Raw genomic sequence first — 20,755 nt, forward strand, 5'->3', positions numbered from 1 at the left:
CTCCAACGTTCAGTCACGACTATCAAACTATATATAATATAAATGATAAATAATGGGGGCCTACAGCTGTTCTCAGCGGTGTAATTGGTGACATTGGAAAGTTTACGGTGATTCACAACACGTGATCCGCCCTGTCAATAGTACAGTTGTCTTGGATTGTTGCGAAACAGCTGCCAACACAAATAAATCTTTGGCCCTTAACTAATCTTTTTCAAATCTCAGATCTGAGGAAAATACTGTGTATTTGTCTCAACTCTTAACCTTCTGTTACAATAGATTTTTAACTACTCTATAAAGACCCTGCTGTGAGTAAATAATGCCTGTGTAAGGTTTTAAATCAGTGCCACATCACACATGCTTGTTCTTTATCTTACTAATGTATGTGTGGCAAACTTAGAAAGCTGTTTAAACTTTAACTGTAGTAATAGTATCAAAAGGTGGCAAAATGGCTTCTTCTTTATCGACTTTTCCCCCTCTCCTCTGCTTTGTGTGCCTTTGTTTGCATGTTTGACCGATTCCTACCATCTTCGGCTTACAGGACATTCAAAGAATGAATCCTGATTTGTAAAGGACCTTTTGACTGTGGGTGAATATCTTTTAAACAGCTGTACTGAACTGATAGGCTCATAAAACTCAAGGAGAGTAAATGAAAATAGGCATCCTATGTGTGTGCGTGTGTGTGTGTGTATGTGTTCACATATACACTCCCATAAGTGAGCTCTTATAGATGTGTGTGTGAAGGTTTCTGTCAGATGTGACATTTCTTCAGTGTGTTCGATCAACGTGGAAAATGGAAGGTTCTTTCTCTCACCCTCTCTGCCAGCTTCCTTTCATCCCCCTCTGCCCCTCCCCTCTCGGGATGAGAATTGCAAAATCAATAGAGCTAAATGGAGTGGCAGTGGAAGCCATTGAGTGTGCTTTCTAAGTGCTGGAGGAACAAGGACAGTAAGAAGCTGTGACACCCAACAGTCACCTCCTTTCTTCCCTTAATCCACTACACTCCTTTTTCAACAGTCTGTTACTCTGTGAGTTTGTCCTCATTATTAACCACAAGGCACTGCAGTAGCTCTTACCCATTACCTTTTGTTTAGTAGTAGTAGGAATACTGAACAGGAAAGTATTGATATGTAATTCAAATAGTTACTGCAGAAAAACAATGTATAAAGTAAAGCAATAAAATCACAACCTTGATTAAATGAATTAAAAAATCAGCGGAAATAAGGGCATACTGTACATCACTGAGTTTAGATACCACACTTGCTTACTTTAATTTTTTAGGCTTCTTGAGTTTTATTTATTAAGGGTCATTGAGATCAAGATCTCTTTGACAAGAGAGACCTAAAAATGAATCACATATAAAAATATTACATTGTATTATAATCGCGCACTGTGTATCTGCAAAGCTGTTTAGCTTGTTGAGCTAAAATATATTTTTAAATCACAATTATATGAATTTATACTGTATGGATCTATATTACTTTTTATTACCAAGTAAATAAAACTACTGCTTTGTAATTCTCTGAATTTTTTGAAGAAATTAAACTCAATAACATGAAAAAAAGGGTAAAAACATAGGTCAAGATGCACACATGTAAACAGAACTTAATAAACCTTTTTCACAGCTGACATTTCAGGTGTGGCAGAAATCCCTGACCCATTTGAGTGTCGGAATATTTAGTGGGAAATGTATCCGCTATACAGTGCCATCAACAATTCTATATATTGGAACAAAGGAAGTCCATGGCACTACCAATCCCCCAATGCAATGCTCTTTATACAGTAGATGCAATGTCATGTGTCATGTAAAACTACAGTACATCTGTGAGTGATGCTCACTATAAACTACTGAGTGAATGAGTAAACAAGGGAGTTATTTCGCAGCATTTGACTTGTCATAGCAGAAAAAGCACAGGTGCAACTAACAATACTAACAATGGCTCTGTTCCATTAACTGTCACCGTAGCTTTGCAGGAACTGGAGCTGGGTCATCTGAATGGGATACGGCTACACCTGCACTTTTCCTGTTATAGCATGTCAAAAATGTCTGAAGAATTTCAACGTATCTTATGAAATCCAATTGACAAACCACAACCATATCATTGGTTGTGGTTGACGGTCCTGAATTTAAAATAAAAGAATATTTTAAAAGATGCATGTGCCTGCATTTTCACTTTATTTGTACAGTCCTCTGAACCTTCTGGCATCTTCAAAAAAAAACAAAAAAAAATTAAAATATTATATTTGTAGAGGGCTGCAGCTGTTTTGAAAGACACTGTGCTGACTTTTCTTTAACATTAAATCCTGTGTGCTGCTCCAGAGCACACATCAGGTTTTTAGTGGAAAGTGGTTTCTTTCTATACTCACCATTTTGCACCGAGACTCAATAATAGAGGCCAAAATCTACACAAAAAAGGAGGCAGAGACAGCTGCAAGACATGTTTTCACAAAAATAATTCTTCAAACCAGTTTCCCTAATGTACTGCTCTTTCAACCTGCATGTAAAACCAATATAGTGGTTAGGTGGCAAAGGTGATGAGTACACCAAACTGCACTTTACTGTACATCACAGATTGATGATCACAGAGTAGGTCTTTCCTTCATTCTGCCCCATTGTGCTCCTATGATGATGATGTCCTTTCTCTCATTAACCTCCAGTATTTTAGACCAGTTTTCATTTATGTTTAATGAGAGTCTGCAGTGATTTGTACTGGTAAGTAACTCATCACATATTCTCTTTGACGGCACTACAGTACATGCTTGCTCCATGTGGTCCTTCACAAGATCCAGCTGAAGGAGCAAATAGGAACCCCGTTATCTATGTACTGCGTGTGTGTGTGTGTGTGTGTGTGTGTGTGTGTGTGTGTGTGTGTGTGAGAGAGAGAGAGAGAGAATAAGGGAAAGAAGCGAGACTGAAATGATTCTTGAGGTTGTTTGCTTGTTTGCTAAGAAAACTCGGCAGTCTGCTACTGGGCTGCCCTTCTCTTTGTCACATCCACGTCTGTGGGTCTCGGGAGAAAAAAAACAATGGACTGAAAAAAACACTTTTCAATCTACCTTTGACCTAGAACAAACAACCACTTGGTTGGAGGGTACACAGCGGCACCAGCAGAGATAGAGCAAATGCACTGGGGATGTTTGCATGCACACAAGGAATGACAGCGTAAAACAAGCAACCTGAACCTTGTGTGTTCTTTTTCCATGCAAGATTAAAAAATATATAATAAATTGGATAAATCCAAAATCAGACTAGACACACATGCTGATGTATGGCCACACAGCCATGAGCACACATACAGGAAAAGACCCAAATACAAAATCTCTTACAATCTGCCTAGTGAGCAAAACCTCCTAAGAGCTAAGCTAAGCTTGCTGTAGTTATGAAGCATTTTCTAATCATTTCAGTATGAGGTGGACGTACGCTGTATCCTAAAGGTAAACGATTAGATTATATTTACATCTACCATTCATTATTAGTGAGCTGGGGAGAGTCTGTAGAAAGGGGAGATTCAATTACCAGGTTCATTGGCTTATCATGAAAATCATTTTGACTCCAAGGATTTTCTTTTCTTTTTACAGCAGGATTTTCTCTGCTCAGTGACTGCCCAGTGAGCTAGAGGGACTGGAGTGACGGCCTTCAGCCGGATGATTCTCATTCAAGCATCCACCTCACTGAGGTGTCCTTGAGCAAGACTTTGAGCTCCACAGTCACTGGTCTCACCCTGCATGGTAATGTCTTAAAGGCAGGGGGCAAAAACAGTTGTCACTTTGAGTACTAAAACATAAAATCTTAATCGTTATATTCCGATAAAATACCTGCCTGCTGTGCATAATGTCTTGTGAAATTCAGGGGTATATCTGCAGGATAATTGCAGTAGGAAAGGCACTGGGCAATATTCACAGAGAAAAATAAACCGTATTATATGCATCTCTCACTAAATGAAGCAACTTCATATGGTGCAATTTCTTCCTCTCAAAGGCTTTCGCAGGAGTGAAACAGTAAACTTCACTGCAAATTAGTTACACAACTCTCCAGAAGCATGACAGATAATAAAGGTCTGCTGGTGGGTGAGCTATTACCCATAACTAAACAGACTTTCCACTTTGGGTCTATGCTTCTGTGTGTGTGTGTGTGTGTGCGTGCGATAACAGTGTCTTCTACCCTCTTATCTCCTGCAGCGAGAAGAAGAAAGTGATGGAGGGCCTCCGGTAATTAGAATGGGGAGCCTCTCCTTTCACTACACAACTAATGATAGCCCTTCACCTGCATTAGAAAATCACCCTAAATCTATACTCCACTCAAATAGGACAGCGCACACACACACACCAAACACATGCTCACCTGCTCCAGTTTCCAGTGGAACTCTGCGGGTCTGAAAGTGTCGACCTGAGTGAAATCTCTTCTGAGCAGGAACACCAGGCGGCAGTTGTGAACATACAGAGAGTAATGGTGGCGGTTCATTTCTGCAAGAGGAAGATAACAAACACGCATGGTCACACAAAGACACCAACACATGCACACAGTTAAACATAGGTCTACATTATGCAGTGTATGAATCAACAACATTATGCCCTCTACATGTACTTCGAGGACAAAGTCTTTGCTCCTTAAGTTTTTCTTAATGGATTTCGTTCTGGGATCATCCATAAAAATGTCATACAGCACAGCTGTGTGAAAGACTAAACTTTTTTCAGCTACCTCAGATGGGTTCTCCACATCAAAACACAGCTGTCAGCATGACCGAAAGTTTGTTCACCGAGTGCATTCTGCTGATACGTCTATGTTTTTATTATTGACTGGTGTCTGTATAAGATGGTAATGAAAGGCAAGTCCCACTTGCTATGCTTTTATAATACACTGAATCAGCTTGAGGTGTATTGTATTTTTTATTTTTGCACCATTCAAAATGCATAAAATGACAAAGATAACAAATACTATGCAGTGCAGGAGAGGCAGAAAACCCAGTGGGCTTATTTGAAGCCTACACCTAAATAATGTTTAAATTACACAAACACAAAAATTAACATACTGAAAATAATATGACAAAAAGTGATGGCAAACTAACAATAAAATATATATAATAAAAATAATAATAGTATCAAATTAAAAGCATAAAATTAGAGTGTGTAATGTCAATGAGTGTGTATTTATGAGGAAGATATTTATACTTATACACTTTATGTTTATACACTGTATTGACTCCTGAGCAGTAATAATACATGTGAAACATGAATACATGGACAATAATACATAGGGAAGAGCAGTTACAAGACTGCAGTTAAATGGTCTTTTAAGCATCTTTTGTATCATTTTGTAGAGGAACAGCTTTTTGCCAGGTGGGAAAATCCATTCCATAATTTAGTCATAAAGATTGCCGCCCACCAAGAGTCAGGGTCTGTCCGAGGTTTCTGCCTGTAAAAAGGAAGTTTGTCCTCGCCCCTGTTGTACTAAATGCTTGCTCCTGGGGGGAATTGTTGGGTCTTTGTAAATTATAGAGTGTGGTCTAGATCTACTCTCTCTGTAAAGTGTCCTGAGATAACTCCTGTTATGATTTGACACTATAAATAAAATTGAATTGAATAATTTGGCTCCCCTAAATCTTACAAAGAAATTGACCTCTGCAGGTGAGAAATTTAGGAGGATGAAGATCTGAAGATTGATGAAGTTTCGGAATACTGCCTTCACCTGAAAGTATCTCATGAATAAAATATTGTCATTTATAATGTCATAAATATTATAATATAAGAATCTGGAGTTTTTCAAATAGAGGAGCAGATGAGATGTGTGACTGATCAGGTTGCAATCCTAAAAAATGTTTTTCCGGAGGACCAAACATTTGTTGAGAGTAGTAGGAAAAGTACTCATCCAAACTGTATTACAATATTAAAGACAGAGATATATTAGACTGTACAGTAATAAGAACTAAGGAGACCGTTTGAAGATAACTAACCCTCCTATATAATAATACCAATGTAATATATATATATATATAATTTAAATAAGAGAACTAGGGTTGTGTCACCTGCCAATATTATTGGAGAAAATATTTTTTGGACATTAGACAAATCATTAATATAGACAATGCTGTAATGGTACATGAGATTTTAAAATCGTCAAATTCCCTTTGAGTCATTTCTAGACTCACCTTGAGATTATAGACTGGCTTTGACAGATGATCAATTCTCCTGTTTGATGAATCAACTATGATCTGTACACAAGTTGTGAAGCTTTGTTCCTGTTGTCCAAGCAAAGTTCTTTTTGCTGGTCCAACAATTCACACACGTTGTTAGAAGCTTATATATATATATATATATATATATATATATATATATATATATATATATATATATATATATATATATATATATATAGCTCACACACACACACACACACACACACACACACACACCCTCCCACCCTCCTCCTATCATGGAGACTCTTTACTATAGGCCATGTTGTCCTTTCTTTGCAGGACATGTCAAACAGCAGAGTAAAGGTAGCTCAGCACAGCCGTTAATAATTCTATTAACGATATACCTGTGGTGATGATGACCATTGCATTGTCTCTCTCACACTTAAGTCAGCGTTATTGGGATGTGCACCAAGTAGTAGGCACACTGTAAACATTTCTTGCGGAATTTTGTAGTTCAATATTATTATTTATTGTCTCTACAGTACATTTAATTTTGCTAAAATCTGACAGTGTGAACTCTTGAATACAAATATTTTTCAATAAAATAAAGAATTGTTAGTGAAATAAAAGCAGCTTTGCGTTTATACGTATACGTTTTTACCTTCTGATAATGTAGTAATTATACTGCCATGTTGCCATCAAGATGTAATGCTTTAATAACATCAACAGTTATTGTGTCCCTATCGCCCATCTTTGATGTCACCAGTCTCAGCCAGACGAATGGTGAGTTGCAATACATTTTGTTCACACAGTATTGGTGATCTGGCCCTCACACTGAGCCTCCTGGTACCATTTACATCCTTAAGCTAAAAAGTTGCAAATGAAAAAAAGGGTTTATGAGATTCTGATGGTTTAACACAAACCACTCTGCATTTTTGCATTACAAGATCAGACTACACATTTCGTAAGCTAATACGCCATCTGTGAGACCATTGCGAGAGCGTGCAATGTGCAGATGGCTTGCTTAATTACACGGTTCAGGCAGCTTAGTTCAGATATGCAGTGGGAGAAAAGTTTAAAGTTTCAAAGGGCATTTGTCATTGTGGGCTTCAGTCTTAGCCCAATTGTCTTGTAATTTTTTGAAAGGATGTTTTTGATCATGTTATGTTCATAGTATGTTTCTAATGCAATGGACACTAGAAAATCAAAGTGAAAAATGTTTCAGTGAAAGGGATGTAAGAATCAAGTAGGACCAGTGGGACTCCTAAAGTAGAGCAGAAATGTTTCTGAAATATAGGAATATTAAAGGTGCCGTAGGTAGGATTGTGAAGATCCAGGACTTTGCCAAAGAATTTGAACATCAACAACTTCTCAGTCCCTCCCCCCCTTTCTGCTAAAGCCCAAACGGTCTCCTAATCCCCTCCCCCCACAAGGGAGAATGAATGCTTGTGCATGAGCAGCGACTGACACGCAGTTAGACACCCCCCCTGGCCCTGATTGGTGCATCTGAACAGGGAGCGGTGGATTTTTGCAAATCACACTACAGGCTGTAGGTGGTGCCAGAGGAGCCGGATTTTTTTTATTTTTTATTACCTGCTTCATGTAGTTCTACTGGAACATAGGGTCAGTTTCAGCAAATACGACAGAAAGTTAGTTTTATAAGTCTTACCTACTGCACCTTTAATGTAAACTCAATGACAACTTTCTGTCCAAGTTGGTCAAATGTTCACACTCTTACATGTTAGATGGTGGAAATGTCGTTCTTAACAGTGAGCACGTGTGAAATTGTTTCCTCACCAGTCTTGTCAGAGTTACACAGTAAGGTTTCCTTCTCAGCTCGGAGTCCTGGACTGGGCCCGTGTTTCATCCATGTTGCTATGGTGAACTGGTCTGTCAGGTTTTGAGGGACCACGTGATCTGGAACATTAGCAGCCTGATGTCCGTCAAATCTGTAGATAAGGTCGCTGTCGCGGCCACTGTCAGTCAGCAGAGGCGCCGTCCAGTTGGAGGAAGAGCTGGGGGCAGGAAGGAGGTCGGTGCTGCCAGATGCTGCACCTGGATGTGCCAATCAGACGATACAACACTGTCAACACGGCTGCACAGAGAACCTGCAGAGAAACTGCTTCCCCACAACTTTCTTTTTACTATTTTATTCTCTAAATACCAGAAGTCAGCATACATCAGTTCATGACCTAATGTTAGTGCATGTCAGAATTCTGGATTAAACAAAGAAATGGTGATGATACCTATTGTAATCTGCTATTACTGTATGCCATTTGTTGCGGCTCATGTCACATAACCATGGTTAGTTACTAACTGAATACATGAAACTTACATTTGCCAACATGTAGATTACCCTGTACCCAAATCGAAATACGATTTGTGTGGGCCCTACTGTAGATACAGTGACAATATGGCAACTGAACACATTTTGAGAGCAAATCATTGAAATACAAGAAAAAGTCTAATCTGACATCTGTAAATCCCCTGATTGGGTGAACTGACATATTGACACATTTCAAATGGAGTCTTTATTTATTTATTTTAGATAAGTTCACATAATTATGAGGTGTAAGAAAGTGTCAACAAGAAAGAAATGTTGAAAATGATCATTGTGCACAACACAATTTTTCCTTTCTTTCTCAAATACATTTTAATTTCTCACCAGGAATATTGGGTTTGTACATTGTAATAGACAGTGCTGTATACTGTTTTGCAGTGCAAACTAGCCTTGGGAAGCAAAAAAAAAAAAAACACGCCACAAATTTTACTTTGAATAAAACAATTATTTAAAAATAATCTCCAGGATTAAAAGGGCACACCGTAAATTGGTATATTAATATACTGCAGAGTCTAAGATGTCATATGTCATGTGTGATTAAATTGTTCCTGGTCCGTCATTATTATTACTACCCTTTGCTCTCTCATCGTCCCCAACTCCTATATAGCACCTCACTATTTCAACAAAGCAGTTAATGGAACTTCAACTCATTTCTTTTTCTCACCTTTCCTTTCTCTCTACTTACCACAGAGTTTTTGCAGAGAGTTCTCCGAGTATGTTTCCCGATCGCAGCCCTTCCCGATGTGATTGGTCTGTAGCTCTACCATTGCCTTCACGCCAGACAGGGGACCTCCACACGTTTCCAAGTGCATCTTGGGAAACAGCTGCCTGCTACCAGTCCCTGGTTCATAGTCCACCCGTTTGTTCCAACCTTTAAGGGTCAACATGTGTTTAGTAGTTTTTAAAGAGTAAGTTCATTTAGTCATGTCAGTGGTGTTACATGTTGCAATTAGAGGCAACCTGCTATCACATAGTTAAACAATGGTTGTTTTTTCTACTCATTTGAATGAAATAATTTTTCATATTACTTAAGAAATAAAAGTACGCATTATGTTGTGTTACATTGTTACTGTAAGTGAAATGACACCTGATGAGGTCCATAGTAGTCTCACCTCTCAGAAATTAGATAGCTGGGATGAGATCTCATATTCCTGTTAGTCCATTTGAACATTTCACTTAAGTTGCCCTTATCGCAGGGTATGTAGCACTTCTACTAACTTGATCATACAAAAACACACTGGGATGTCTAAGCATCAGTACCATGTTGGTTGTGGTTTCACTGTGGTGTGACAACAACATGGACTATTTTTAGTCACTCGTGAGTTCTGTTCTGTTTGACCTGTCTCTCTCAATTGTACACCACACTTTGTACTCTGCCTCACATATTTCAAGAAACAGTAGTCGCTAGCAATTTGTTGAAGGGAAGGGCTGTCTTTGTCCAATCCTTCCTCAGTTTTTGACATTTGTCTTCTCTAAAACAACTACAGGTTCACCACTAACCGTTCACTTTGAATCACAATACTTCAATTTAGATCAGCCTCTGGGTGATACTGTGTGTGGAGCTGGTTCTGGCATTTGTTTAATATCTCATTGTGAGGTTACATTTTGAAAAAAAGATTTCGTATTAGCCTCACATTTTATGTTCTGCAAGATTTTTGTATTTTAAAATTCAGAGAACAAGGGAAGCTGTCAGAGCAACAGTAACTCAGTTAATCATAGTATGTAATATGTATGTGCACTTGTATTCCAAGTAATAAACTTTTAAATCAATTTTAGCCTATTTATATCTTTAAACACTGTTCACTGTCTGACCTACATACCTCTTGTTGCTAACCTTGTTGTTTGTAGAGCTGTCCACCGAAATGTAGGAAATGTTCTACTGTAGTTGGTTTCATAATGAGCATGGGGGTCTTTAAAAAATGACAGGCAAACACCCAGGCTTGGGTTTTTTCCAGTGAATTCTTGCCCTGTGCCAAGTCAAAAGGAGACTGGAAGGGCAAGTAACAGGCCTTGTTGCTGACCATCTTATAACTGTCAGTCCTGTTGCCAGGTGTTACAATATCATTACCCAGGTGTTTTATCTATCCTCAATGTACCAGAATCTCTGAAACACGGTGGTGAAAGGGATTCACAAGCATGATTGTGTACAGGGGCCCGTTAGAGAAAGCAGGTTTAGTGAAAACTCTGAGTTTGTTAACCCTGAGATGAGGGAAACTCTGGGTTTTCCGTTTCAGAAAGGGAGGTTATTTAAACCTGAGAAAGAGGGGTAACTCCAGCCCATTTCAAAAAAGAGAGGTAACTTAACCTCAGAGGCAGTTACTATGGTAACTGAGTCTGTGAACCTAACCTGGTCGGGAGCAGGTGTTGTCTTTAATAGTAATGCTGTGATGCTGTATGAAGAGGGATCCGCTGACACTGATCTCGGTTATGTAAAGGTTTATTACAATCAAAGATTCAGCATCAATTTAACAAACTCCTGCAGGAGCTCGGAGAGGCGACCAACCCAACCAAATCTTAAGTCAAAGTTTATAGAAAGTTATAGAATGTTCATATACTACACAGGTTTTCTTCAACAAACCTCCTCCCTCTGACACAGCGCTTTTCATTCCTCCTCATTCATTCATTCAGTCTGTATCAGATGCATTTTAGCGCAGTTTGTTATCTGCATGAATAAAAAAAACAGGTTTTGTTAATTAACTATGTTAGGCAGACTATAAAACATTTTTTTTTTCCTCGAACATGGCATGTCCTTTTGTCGACGATCCCGCTGTCTTACTTCGCAGGGAGTTAAACATACGTCGGGAGATGATGTTGAGGCCCCGACTAGATGTATTATCATATGTAGGCCAGATACCTTATCCGTCCTCATATCACTAACGTCACCCATCGTGGACATGCCCTTACATCCCAGCAGATTATTTGTGTCGCATTGTGTTTTTTTGCAAATGGCAGTTTTATTTACGACGTTGGTGATGTGGAGCATATTAGAAAAGCCACTGTATGCAGAGCCGTCAGACAAGTTTGCCTCGCTCGGAAACGTTTAAAACGTTTTTGTAGTGTTCCCTGGACACAAACCAGCGAGAGCCATTAAAAAGAAATAAATGATTATAAATTATAATTCTGTTAATGACATGGTGCTGCAACCTCAGAATGGGATTAGTAGTAGCTAACTTTTTCGCCAGCAGGATTTTTTTTAACAAAATATATGTTCAAACTCGCTTTATGTGCGCATGAGTATTTCCAGTTCCAAAAGGGGTAAAGTATGCCGACCGATTTGTTTGTGATTGTTGCCATGGTGAATCGTAGTACAATGGTTTTACAACAGGATTACACTGATGAGGATGTTAGCAGGGTATAATACCGAGTGAATGCAAAAAAATATTGTATATTGTCTCCTTTTTTAGGCCTATTGTGCTAACATCAATGGGCCCTCAGAGCTCTGCTGTACATGACAATGACATTTACATGAAGTCAAATGCCATTTCAGACAACTTTCGGTTACACTTTACTTGAAGGTATCTACATAAGCGTGACATGACACTGTCATGAATGTGTCATAAACATAAACAAGTCATGGTTAGGGTTAGGGTTCATGTGTCATGACTGTGTCATGTGTTCATGACAGTGTCATGTCACTCTTATGTAGATACCTTCAAGTAAAGTGTTACCCAACTTTCTCAACACTGTACTGACTGTCTCTCTCTGCACCTCCATTCCTCTGTGATGTGCTCTGACATTTCCCTCAATGGCATTCACGCCATTTTCAGTAAGTGCTCTCCTTGCACTAAGGAATCTTGTCTGTGACATTAGGCCTTGCCACATGTGATTTTCTATTTTAAATGATCTTGTCTTATCATAGCACACAACTATATGATGCCATCAGACATGGAGCGAGACATCCAGCATGCGAGTTAGCAAGAATCTTTAGGATAGCTGACAAACATATACCATACCAACATATACCATGTCCATGGGAAATAAAGTATATGGACCTTTGTTGACCTTTGTTGATAAGTCTGATCTACTCTAAAACTCACTATTTTATCTAAAAATGGATGCAACGAATGCAACAACTATGGTGAATGTCATGGTGAGAGTGATCTTTAAGGTGTTGAGATGGATGAAAATAATGGCTGAGGAGAAGGTGAAATCAATTTCTTTAAATCACAACAGCATTTTTGTCATTTTTAAAGCAAACAAATGTATCTAACTAAGCAACACCGTATATCTCTTTTTTTTGTGGCACTCTTAAAAAAAAAAAGAAGAACACTTTGGTTCATCAATAAACTAGTTGTTTTGTATCATCCTTGTCTTACTTTCTCTTGGAGCTTAGTAATGATATGATGGGAATGAATGCATGAATAAATGAACGAATGAATTTATTTCAAACATGAAAGCTAAAAGAACAACTATTACACAAATAAACAATATTAAATTAACATGTTCGGAAATAAATAGGAAGAAGCAGAAGCTTATTTAATCCTACCCCTTTCCCACTACTATATAATAATAATAATAATAATAATAATAATAATAATAATCATGAATGGCTTCATATTTATATCATATATCTTTAATGAAACCGTTAAGGGGATCTGGTGGATCCTCATGGATCTTAAATCATGGATTTTAACACTACTTACTCTGATGTCTAAGAATCATGTGCTTTCAGATAATAAAGCCACAGCTTTGCAGCAGAACGGGGTTTCATTAACTAACCAACTATGATTTTTCTTTTTTTTTTTGATGCCGACTAATCATCACCTCTCTCCTTCACTACAAGTTTATTTCTCCCTTTCCTCCCATGAGTTGCCTGTTCATTTGGGCTCTTCTTCCTTTCCCCTCTTATCTTTCTCTGGCTTCCTCTTTCGTTCCTGTGTGAGGCTGACTTCCCAGATGCTGTCAATGCTGACAGGTGAAGCAGCGGGGGAGACGAGTTGGTTTGAATGCCAAGCTGCTACCATGTTAAAGGATGAGGGAAAAAAAACACACACACTCCAGTCAACTTTCCCTCTGGAGATTTCTGTCAGGTCTTTTGATTTCCTCGAGAGACATTCATCTTAAAATGAGATAGAATTCCCTCGAAGGGAAAGGATATGCTAAAAACCTGCACCGTCTGTTTAAATTTTGATATAACTGCTTTACAGTTAAGAACATTTAAACTATATGTCAGTGAACTTTATACCGGCATAGTGATAAGTATATTTTTGTCAATTATTACAAGGTAAATTAAAGCTATAGTGCGTAGTTTCTGTCTCCCCCAGAGGGATTCTAAGTAATGACAACCACACTGTCAGTGCATCCACATGAGACAAGCCTTCTGTGATCGCGCACCACCCCCACCCCTCCTCCACACAGTTACTTGTAGCCAAGGAGGGAAAAAAAAACAAGGACTATTCAGAAGAGGTAATTCTCTTCACTCGAGTTTCTGCGTGCGAAAGTCGGCGGACTGCACCATTTTTAAAACACAGTCATACTGAGAAACACAGAGAGAGTTGTGTGGAGCCGATAGTCTCAATTAGCTTTGTAGCAACTCATTTGGCAATGGCTTGAATGTAACAGACGTTTATTAATATAAAGAAGCTTTAAGGCATTTTAGTGGCTGTTTCTTTATCTCTGACCTTGCCATCCAGGTTTGCAGACAGGCTTGACATCAATATGCACAGCCACATCCTCCTTTGCCCTCTTCTGACCACAATCAAAGGCTGTCACCATAATCTTGTAGCTCTGCTGCTTATCATAGCTCAGCCGCTCTGTGTTTCTGATGTTACCTAAAGGACACAAAAACAAAGAGGAAATATCATTAGGATTATTCATTGAGAAAGAAAAAAAAACTGTTATACTTTCATGACAATAATAAAGCAAGAAACACTTTCCACTGAGCAATAACTGAAATTGACTTTGCATTAAAGAAACCGCTCCATGAAAAAAATACATACATTTTCTTGCATTTGAATATCTAAGCCTCTCTGTAAACAGTCAATTTAAAATTACAATGATGGATTGCCTTCACCTGTCGCCAGGGTAACGGTGAACAAAGAAGAAGAGTGTGATAGAGGAGATGCTACAGGCAGAGAGACGAGATTATGTACTGAGGTTACTGTTGGCCAAGAGTGCAACCCCGAGCTGGCTAACTTTAATGGAGGTTTAATATTGCAGTAATGTATTCACATTGATTTTGAATATTGTTGGCCAGCTACGGATTGGCCACTACTATTAACCCTTGTGAATTTGTATTTTTAGATTGCTTTTATGTGTATGAATGAATTGTGTGCCTCAAACTGTACCTAAAAGGAAAAATATTATTTCAAATTAAATATTGATGTTTTATTACTTCCTTAATATCTCTCTGCTCTGTTATGGTTTTTTGCTGCGTTCATGCCACCTGGGAATAACAGGGACCGCCCCTGTGATTACATTGTTTTTCCGACTGCCAGCGTTCACATGGCCAGGATGCGTGTTCTTCTTCTTCTTCTTCTGTTATATTGGCGTTTGGCATAACAACTTGTTGCATGACTGCCACCAACGGTTGGCCGTAGCCTAGAGCATCAGGTGTGTGAAAACATGGAGGCCACAATAACAAAAGATTTGCTGCCGTTTTCTTATACGAGCATAGAAACAGCACATGGACAGGTGTTTGTTTGGACAACGAATGGGAAAGGACACGGATACATGGGCCTATCCTTCAATAATTTGAAACATGTTATGTCTGTGTATGTTTCTTGGCAGAGGCATTTGTCCACAATATGTATGGGTTTGTCATTGAAATATGTTCAGTGAACCAAAGATGCCTACATCAAACGTCAGTTGTCAACAACGTGTCACCAACTGGGAAACTCGGTTAGCAAAATCTAACCCGAGTTTCCCACCTCTGATTCCCACAGGAAGGGACGTGAATGATGTTTTCACACGGAAAAATGTTTTTCCGATGTCTATGAACGCTGCATTAGTCCTTGCCCTTGTCCATCACTTGTATGACTGTCCTATCATCTAAGGGCTGTATTATTTTTTTAATGTTTGTTTTTATTTTTGCATGTAATTTTTGTGGTCTTGTGAAAAAAATGCAACAATAAATAGAGTCCCCTTGAGCAATTAGAGCATCATAACTGTTTCTGCTGCTGAAGCCAAGAGGATTACTAAGGAAACTGTGTTTACAGCCACATCACAGAATCAGTGTTTTCCAGCATCACAGAAAGTTATTGTGAAAGCCAAACCTTTGTCCATATTGAGATCCTGAAGGGGCAGACACTCAATTCTTCCATAGAGCTGATTAGTTCGTTTTTATGCTGTTTACAGATTTTGCATTTAATACTATATGTACTACATGTTCGTTTTATGTGACCACTTGAACCCAGTGCCCAAGTTTGATTGATTGATTGATTGATTGAATGAAAGTGTTTATTTCAAATATGTAAAGAACCGAAACAGCAGACAAAAAAATGACAGGTACAGTAACCCACTAATCTTGCTTCATGAGAGCGGCCCCAGGTGAACTGAGGTCTACTCGACTGTGGCCACCAAGCTCATGGTTGGATATTTGTCAAAAGAAACACACAAACAAACAGAGAGACAGAAGAGAGAGAGAGAGAGACTACAGTGCAGTTTTCTAAAAGACAAACAATTGCAGTAACTGATTCATTAACAACTTTAATAGTAGTGTAATATTTTGCATTTCTCTGATTAAAGTGAATATATACAACGGATAATGTCAGGCTGTGTTTCAATTTGTGTTTAAAGATTAAGTTCTAGCCAGAGATATGTTGGTTTACTGTTTTGTCAAACTGCAGTATGATTATAGTACGTATATAGCGGCTGTGGCTCAGGTGGTAGAGCCTACCAATCGGATGGTTGGCAGTTCAATCCCTGGCCCTGCAGTTTCATGTGGAAGTGTCCTTGGGAAAGATACTGAACCTCGAATTGCTTCTGATGCTGCGCCAACGGAGTGTAAACGTGTGTGAATGTTTATCTGATGAGCCGGTGGCACCTTTTATGGCAGCCTCGGCCACCAGTGTATGAATGTGTGTGAATGGCGAATGGTTCCTCTACTATGTTAAAGCACTTTGAATAGTTGTTAAGACTAAAAAAGCGCTATATAAAATTACAGTCCATTTTTACAGTCCAATATACACAGTTGTGAAAACTGTAAAAGTGTTTAGTTTAACATGTTTTGAGGAGACCAGCAAGCAGGAAAAAAAAATAGGGGCTACATTGTTTTACTAGGGATTACACCCCAGGAAGACTGGTTGCAACCATCCTACAGTATGTTTAAGTGACTGAGCTTAATGTTAACAATGCAGCAGTGAGGTTCTTGAGAGTCTTTATTGCTGTGTGTTGTAAAATATCACTACAGAGTGAGCTGCTGGCTGCAACTAATGCTGTACAGTACATCTCGAAGAGCATCAACGCAGACAGAAAACAGGACTCATGTCTGTTCCAGTTGATGAGATGGATCATACAGATGTTCCTCAAGACAAACAGCTGGCTTCAAAACAGTGTTATATTCTTAAGTTTGTCAACAATTTTTCGCATCTGTCATTTTCTGGACATATGAGAACATCTGAAGTTATTTTTGTTGTTTGCATCTGGAGGCTTGGCTGTATGAAACAGACTGTCAGTCTGATTGCTGTCGGAAAGCAGAGGAGAGGAGAGCAGAAGAGATAAAAAGAGAGGGGAGGCCAGAGGAGAGGGGGTGCTGTGAGCACGGAAGAAATCAGTTCAGAGCACAGCAGTACAGAAACGAGAAGAGCTGATCTTGAAATGTCAGAGGAAGAAAGGTGAGCAGGTTCGAGGCAGACAGTACCTTTAAACATCTTCTACAGTGGCTATTAGATCCGCAGCTGGTGTGAACAACAGTAACAGTTAAGGTGCTGCATATCAATCACACGCCACTTTTTCAACAGCAAGTAAGGTGATATTTCAATTTTAAAAAGACAGTTTACTCTTCTTGGTTAACAGGCAATATCTATCTAACATCATCCTGTCTGGGGATCCACAGTATGGCATCCACTTGGATTACTCAGCTTGTGAAAACAGTTGCATAAGAACCTACGTGGCTTCGAAGAGATATTTCTAAAGTTTGCAATAGCACCCTGATGAATTTTCGTCTACAGTGAGACATCTCACTCATGGCATCAGAGAACACTGGTTACTGGTACTGGCGATATAAACATACAAACATTTTCTTAATTCACAAAAACTTAAAACAGAAACGTGGAAACAAAAATGCAGCTAATGAAGTCTATCTGGGTTAGCAGTAGTCACTCTATCCTAACAATGTATTCGTTAAATTGTGTTCCAAAAACATGAGCTGCTCACTTTACGCTCCTTGTGGTAAATATGCAGAGGATGTGCGAGAATGAATCTCGCATCCTGAACTGCAGGTGTGTCTACACGGCCAGAAAACTCGGTTGCAATTACATTAATGTCAGCAATCTAAGAGAATAAAAAGCTAAATTATCGTATTTTACCAATATGATCAACCCTGCATATATTGTATAACGCTGATTTTAACCTAATTTGGATGTAAGCAAAGTTAACTTACAGTATATCTTCAAGGTTCATTTGTTGTCATTGTACAAAATGGGGTTGCACAAGGAAATGCAGTTGTAGTCCCTTTGTTACACAAGAAAAACCATGCCTTGTGTGTAACCACACCTTAGCACCAAGCATCACCGACACAAACACAGAGTCAGCCTCCCCTCATCCTACCCAATAATCAAATCATAGCAAAGAAATGTTTATTGGAGCTCAATTTGACTGTAGCCACTGTACAAACAACCACATCTGACCCCTGGTTGACTACATTTCCTTTTTTAAACAAAGGTTGTGTTTCTGAATTGATCCATTCTTAATTCACTGTCTGTTTTTGTTTCAATTGACTTGAATCATTGACACATACTGCAGTACAGCCCATTTACTTCTATATTTTATCTTGCACTTTCCCTTAGTGCACAAAATTACCTATAAAGTAGGTGTAAACAATGCCCTGTGTCTTGGAATTTCTCACAGACGATATTATTGTGCCTGGGAGGAGACCACATCAAATGAGCCAGACTATTGTAAAATACAGTGAGAAAAAGACCAGGAGTTTAAACTCAAAAAGCAATGAGATGTGGGCTGCCAACTTTTCAATTAAGTTTGGAGTGAGATTCGGTCTCTGTGAAGTGGATGCATTTCATGAGTAGGCCTCCTGTGACATTACCCACCGCAGGCATCTGGGCTCACCACTCCTCAACCCCTAGGAATTTTGTTGAAACAATCAGCAGCCAAATTCAGTTTTAAAGCATGTATAGATAAAAAGCCAAATCAAAGATCATGGTCATGACCATGTGAATAATTAAGTCTGATCAGCATATATATATATATATATATATATATATATATATATATATATATATATATATATATATATATATATATCAGATACTTGCCAAACTCCAGACATCATAGCCTGAATTGTGATGTGGGAATCACAGGGTACCTCACGATACAATACACGATACACGGCTTACAATACCGATAATATCACCATACAGCAATTCTGCGATAATCAATATATTGCTAGACAATCCTATAATGATATATCACAAAATCGGTCTACCTATGACTACAAAATCACTACGATCACTGAAGGCTGTATCATGTGGACGGCGCTGACAGTTTTGTTGTCATTGCTTAGAATTCCTCATGGGGGCGACAGAAACTACGCACTATAGCTTTAACTTATGTTCAACTTTCCCTCATTCATGTGTGGAGCGCCACCTCGCTGGGAGCAGGGAAATCTATTTAAAGCATCTTATTTTATTAATTAAAATATCGATATTTGGCGCCAGCGTATCGATTGTTGCATCACATGAAGAAGGACGTATCAATATTTTGTCCCACCCCTAGCATAGTTTCGCATTGCCAGACCTTCTTCTACAGCGCCGCGGAGGAGCCTCTGGCTAGTCCACATAGAAATCCGGGATGCTCTGGTTTATTGGCATTTCTTGAAACCAATCACAATCGTCTTGGGCCGCACGGAGCAACAGCGCCTCCTCAAAATAGCCTCGGGAAGGAACTTGTTTTGGTGGAACATGTGTACGTTCAAAAGTTGTTTTAGTCGTGCAACAGATAGTCTAGCTAGCTTTCTGGATTTACCCTGCAGAGATCTGAGGAGCAGTTAACCATAGTCCTCAGAAATCCACCAGAGTTTAAAATGCCAAAACAAAGAAAGCAGAAATGAGGGACATCCGGCGGAATTTCCGGCGGCACCTGAACAATCCCGAAAGTGGAAGGTCGTGGATATAGACTACCCCTAGCCTAAATGATGCTGATTACTCACCCTGATTTCACTTAAAAAGTTGAAACCGCTAACTCAATGAATTGTGTTTGCTGGTTTATGATGCTTTTTTGATATTTTCTATAGGTAATATGTGTACTTAAGTCAATTGTTATTACAGCAATTTTAATGCAGCAGGTGTCCGTTCCATCTGCAGTCTCTATCTGCAGTGATGATGTCGTGCCACAATTACAAACAGCAGATCCGCTGGTTACATTGCGTGCAACCAGCATCAGACAGTTGTAAAATAAGCACACAACCCGCATGCTTATGTGCACATCAATCGTGTCATTTTGATTCATTATTCTGCACAGCTTCTCCTGCATATTAACAGGCATGTTGGAGACTGACACACTGAAAACATTTCACACAGCTTCACGATTTGCGTAAGTGTCAGGGTCAAGGCAAGAGAGATGGCAGCCCTGTGAGACAAAATAATAAATATGACCCTGAGAGAGAAAGAAAGAGGCACAGTTGAGAAAGTGATGTGCTCTTCTGTCATCTATTGGTAGAATTCAAATCACACATATACACACACAAATCCCTCGGGTCTCACTTCAGTTTGGATTAAGCTGCACTCAGATCACCACAGTGTGGATGTGGAAGCTCTAGAAGAAGGCAGTGTAAATCCCCAAGCTGAAATTTGATATAGGCATGATATGCTCAGAAAAAGACTCGACACCGGTCGACTACGGCTGGTGTTAAGCCACAAACGAACAAAGAAAGAAAAACAAGCTGTCGAAACTGATGATGAATCTATTTCGAGTAACTTTGGAGACATGCACTGATGTAAAAGCTACTTCACGGATCACAAAATTATTGCAATAAAAAAGAAGATTCAGCCACAGCTGTCTGCTTGCTTTTTCCTTTTCATTCTGTATGCCTAGAAGTGTATTCACATTATCGGTTGTTTGGAGTGCATCCATAAAAAGAAGAGCAGTGCAGTAGTTTTAAAGCAGTTTG

The 20,755-nt window shown here is 39.0% G+C and overlaps 1 protein-coding gene across 1 annotated transcript in view; it reads right to left on the minus strand.

Annotated features, from left to right (window-relative positions):
- The window catches only part of clstn2a (calsyntenin 2a), a 179,347-nt gene that overhangs the window by 29,865 nt on the left and 128,727 nt on the right, over positions 1 to 20,755 (minus strand). Inside the window, exons 6-9 of the mRNA XM_078264616.1 lie at positions 14,094 to 14,243; positions 9,158 to 9,343; positions 7,929 to 8,186; positions 4,340 to 4,461 (exon numbers count right to left, since the gene is read on the minus strand). Of these exons, the coding sequence (XP_078120742.1) occupies positions 4,340 to 4,461; positions 7,929 to 8,186; positions 9,158 to 9,343; positions 14,094 to 14,243 (716 nt within the window). The remainder of the gene's footprint in view (positions 1 to 4,339; positions 4,462 to 7,928; positions 8,187 to 9,157; positions 9,344 to 14,093; positions 14,244 to 20,755) is intronic.

Source organism: Sander vitreus, chromosome 12 (genome assembly GCF_031162955.1).
Source record: "Sander vitreus isolate 19-12246 chromosome 12, sanVit1, whole genome shotgun sequence".
NCBI classification, from domain to species: domain Eukaryota; kingdom Metazoa; phylum Chordata; class Actinopteri; order Perciformes; family Percidae; genus Sander; species Sander vitreus.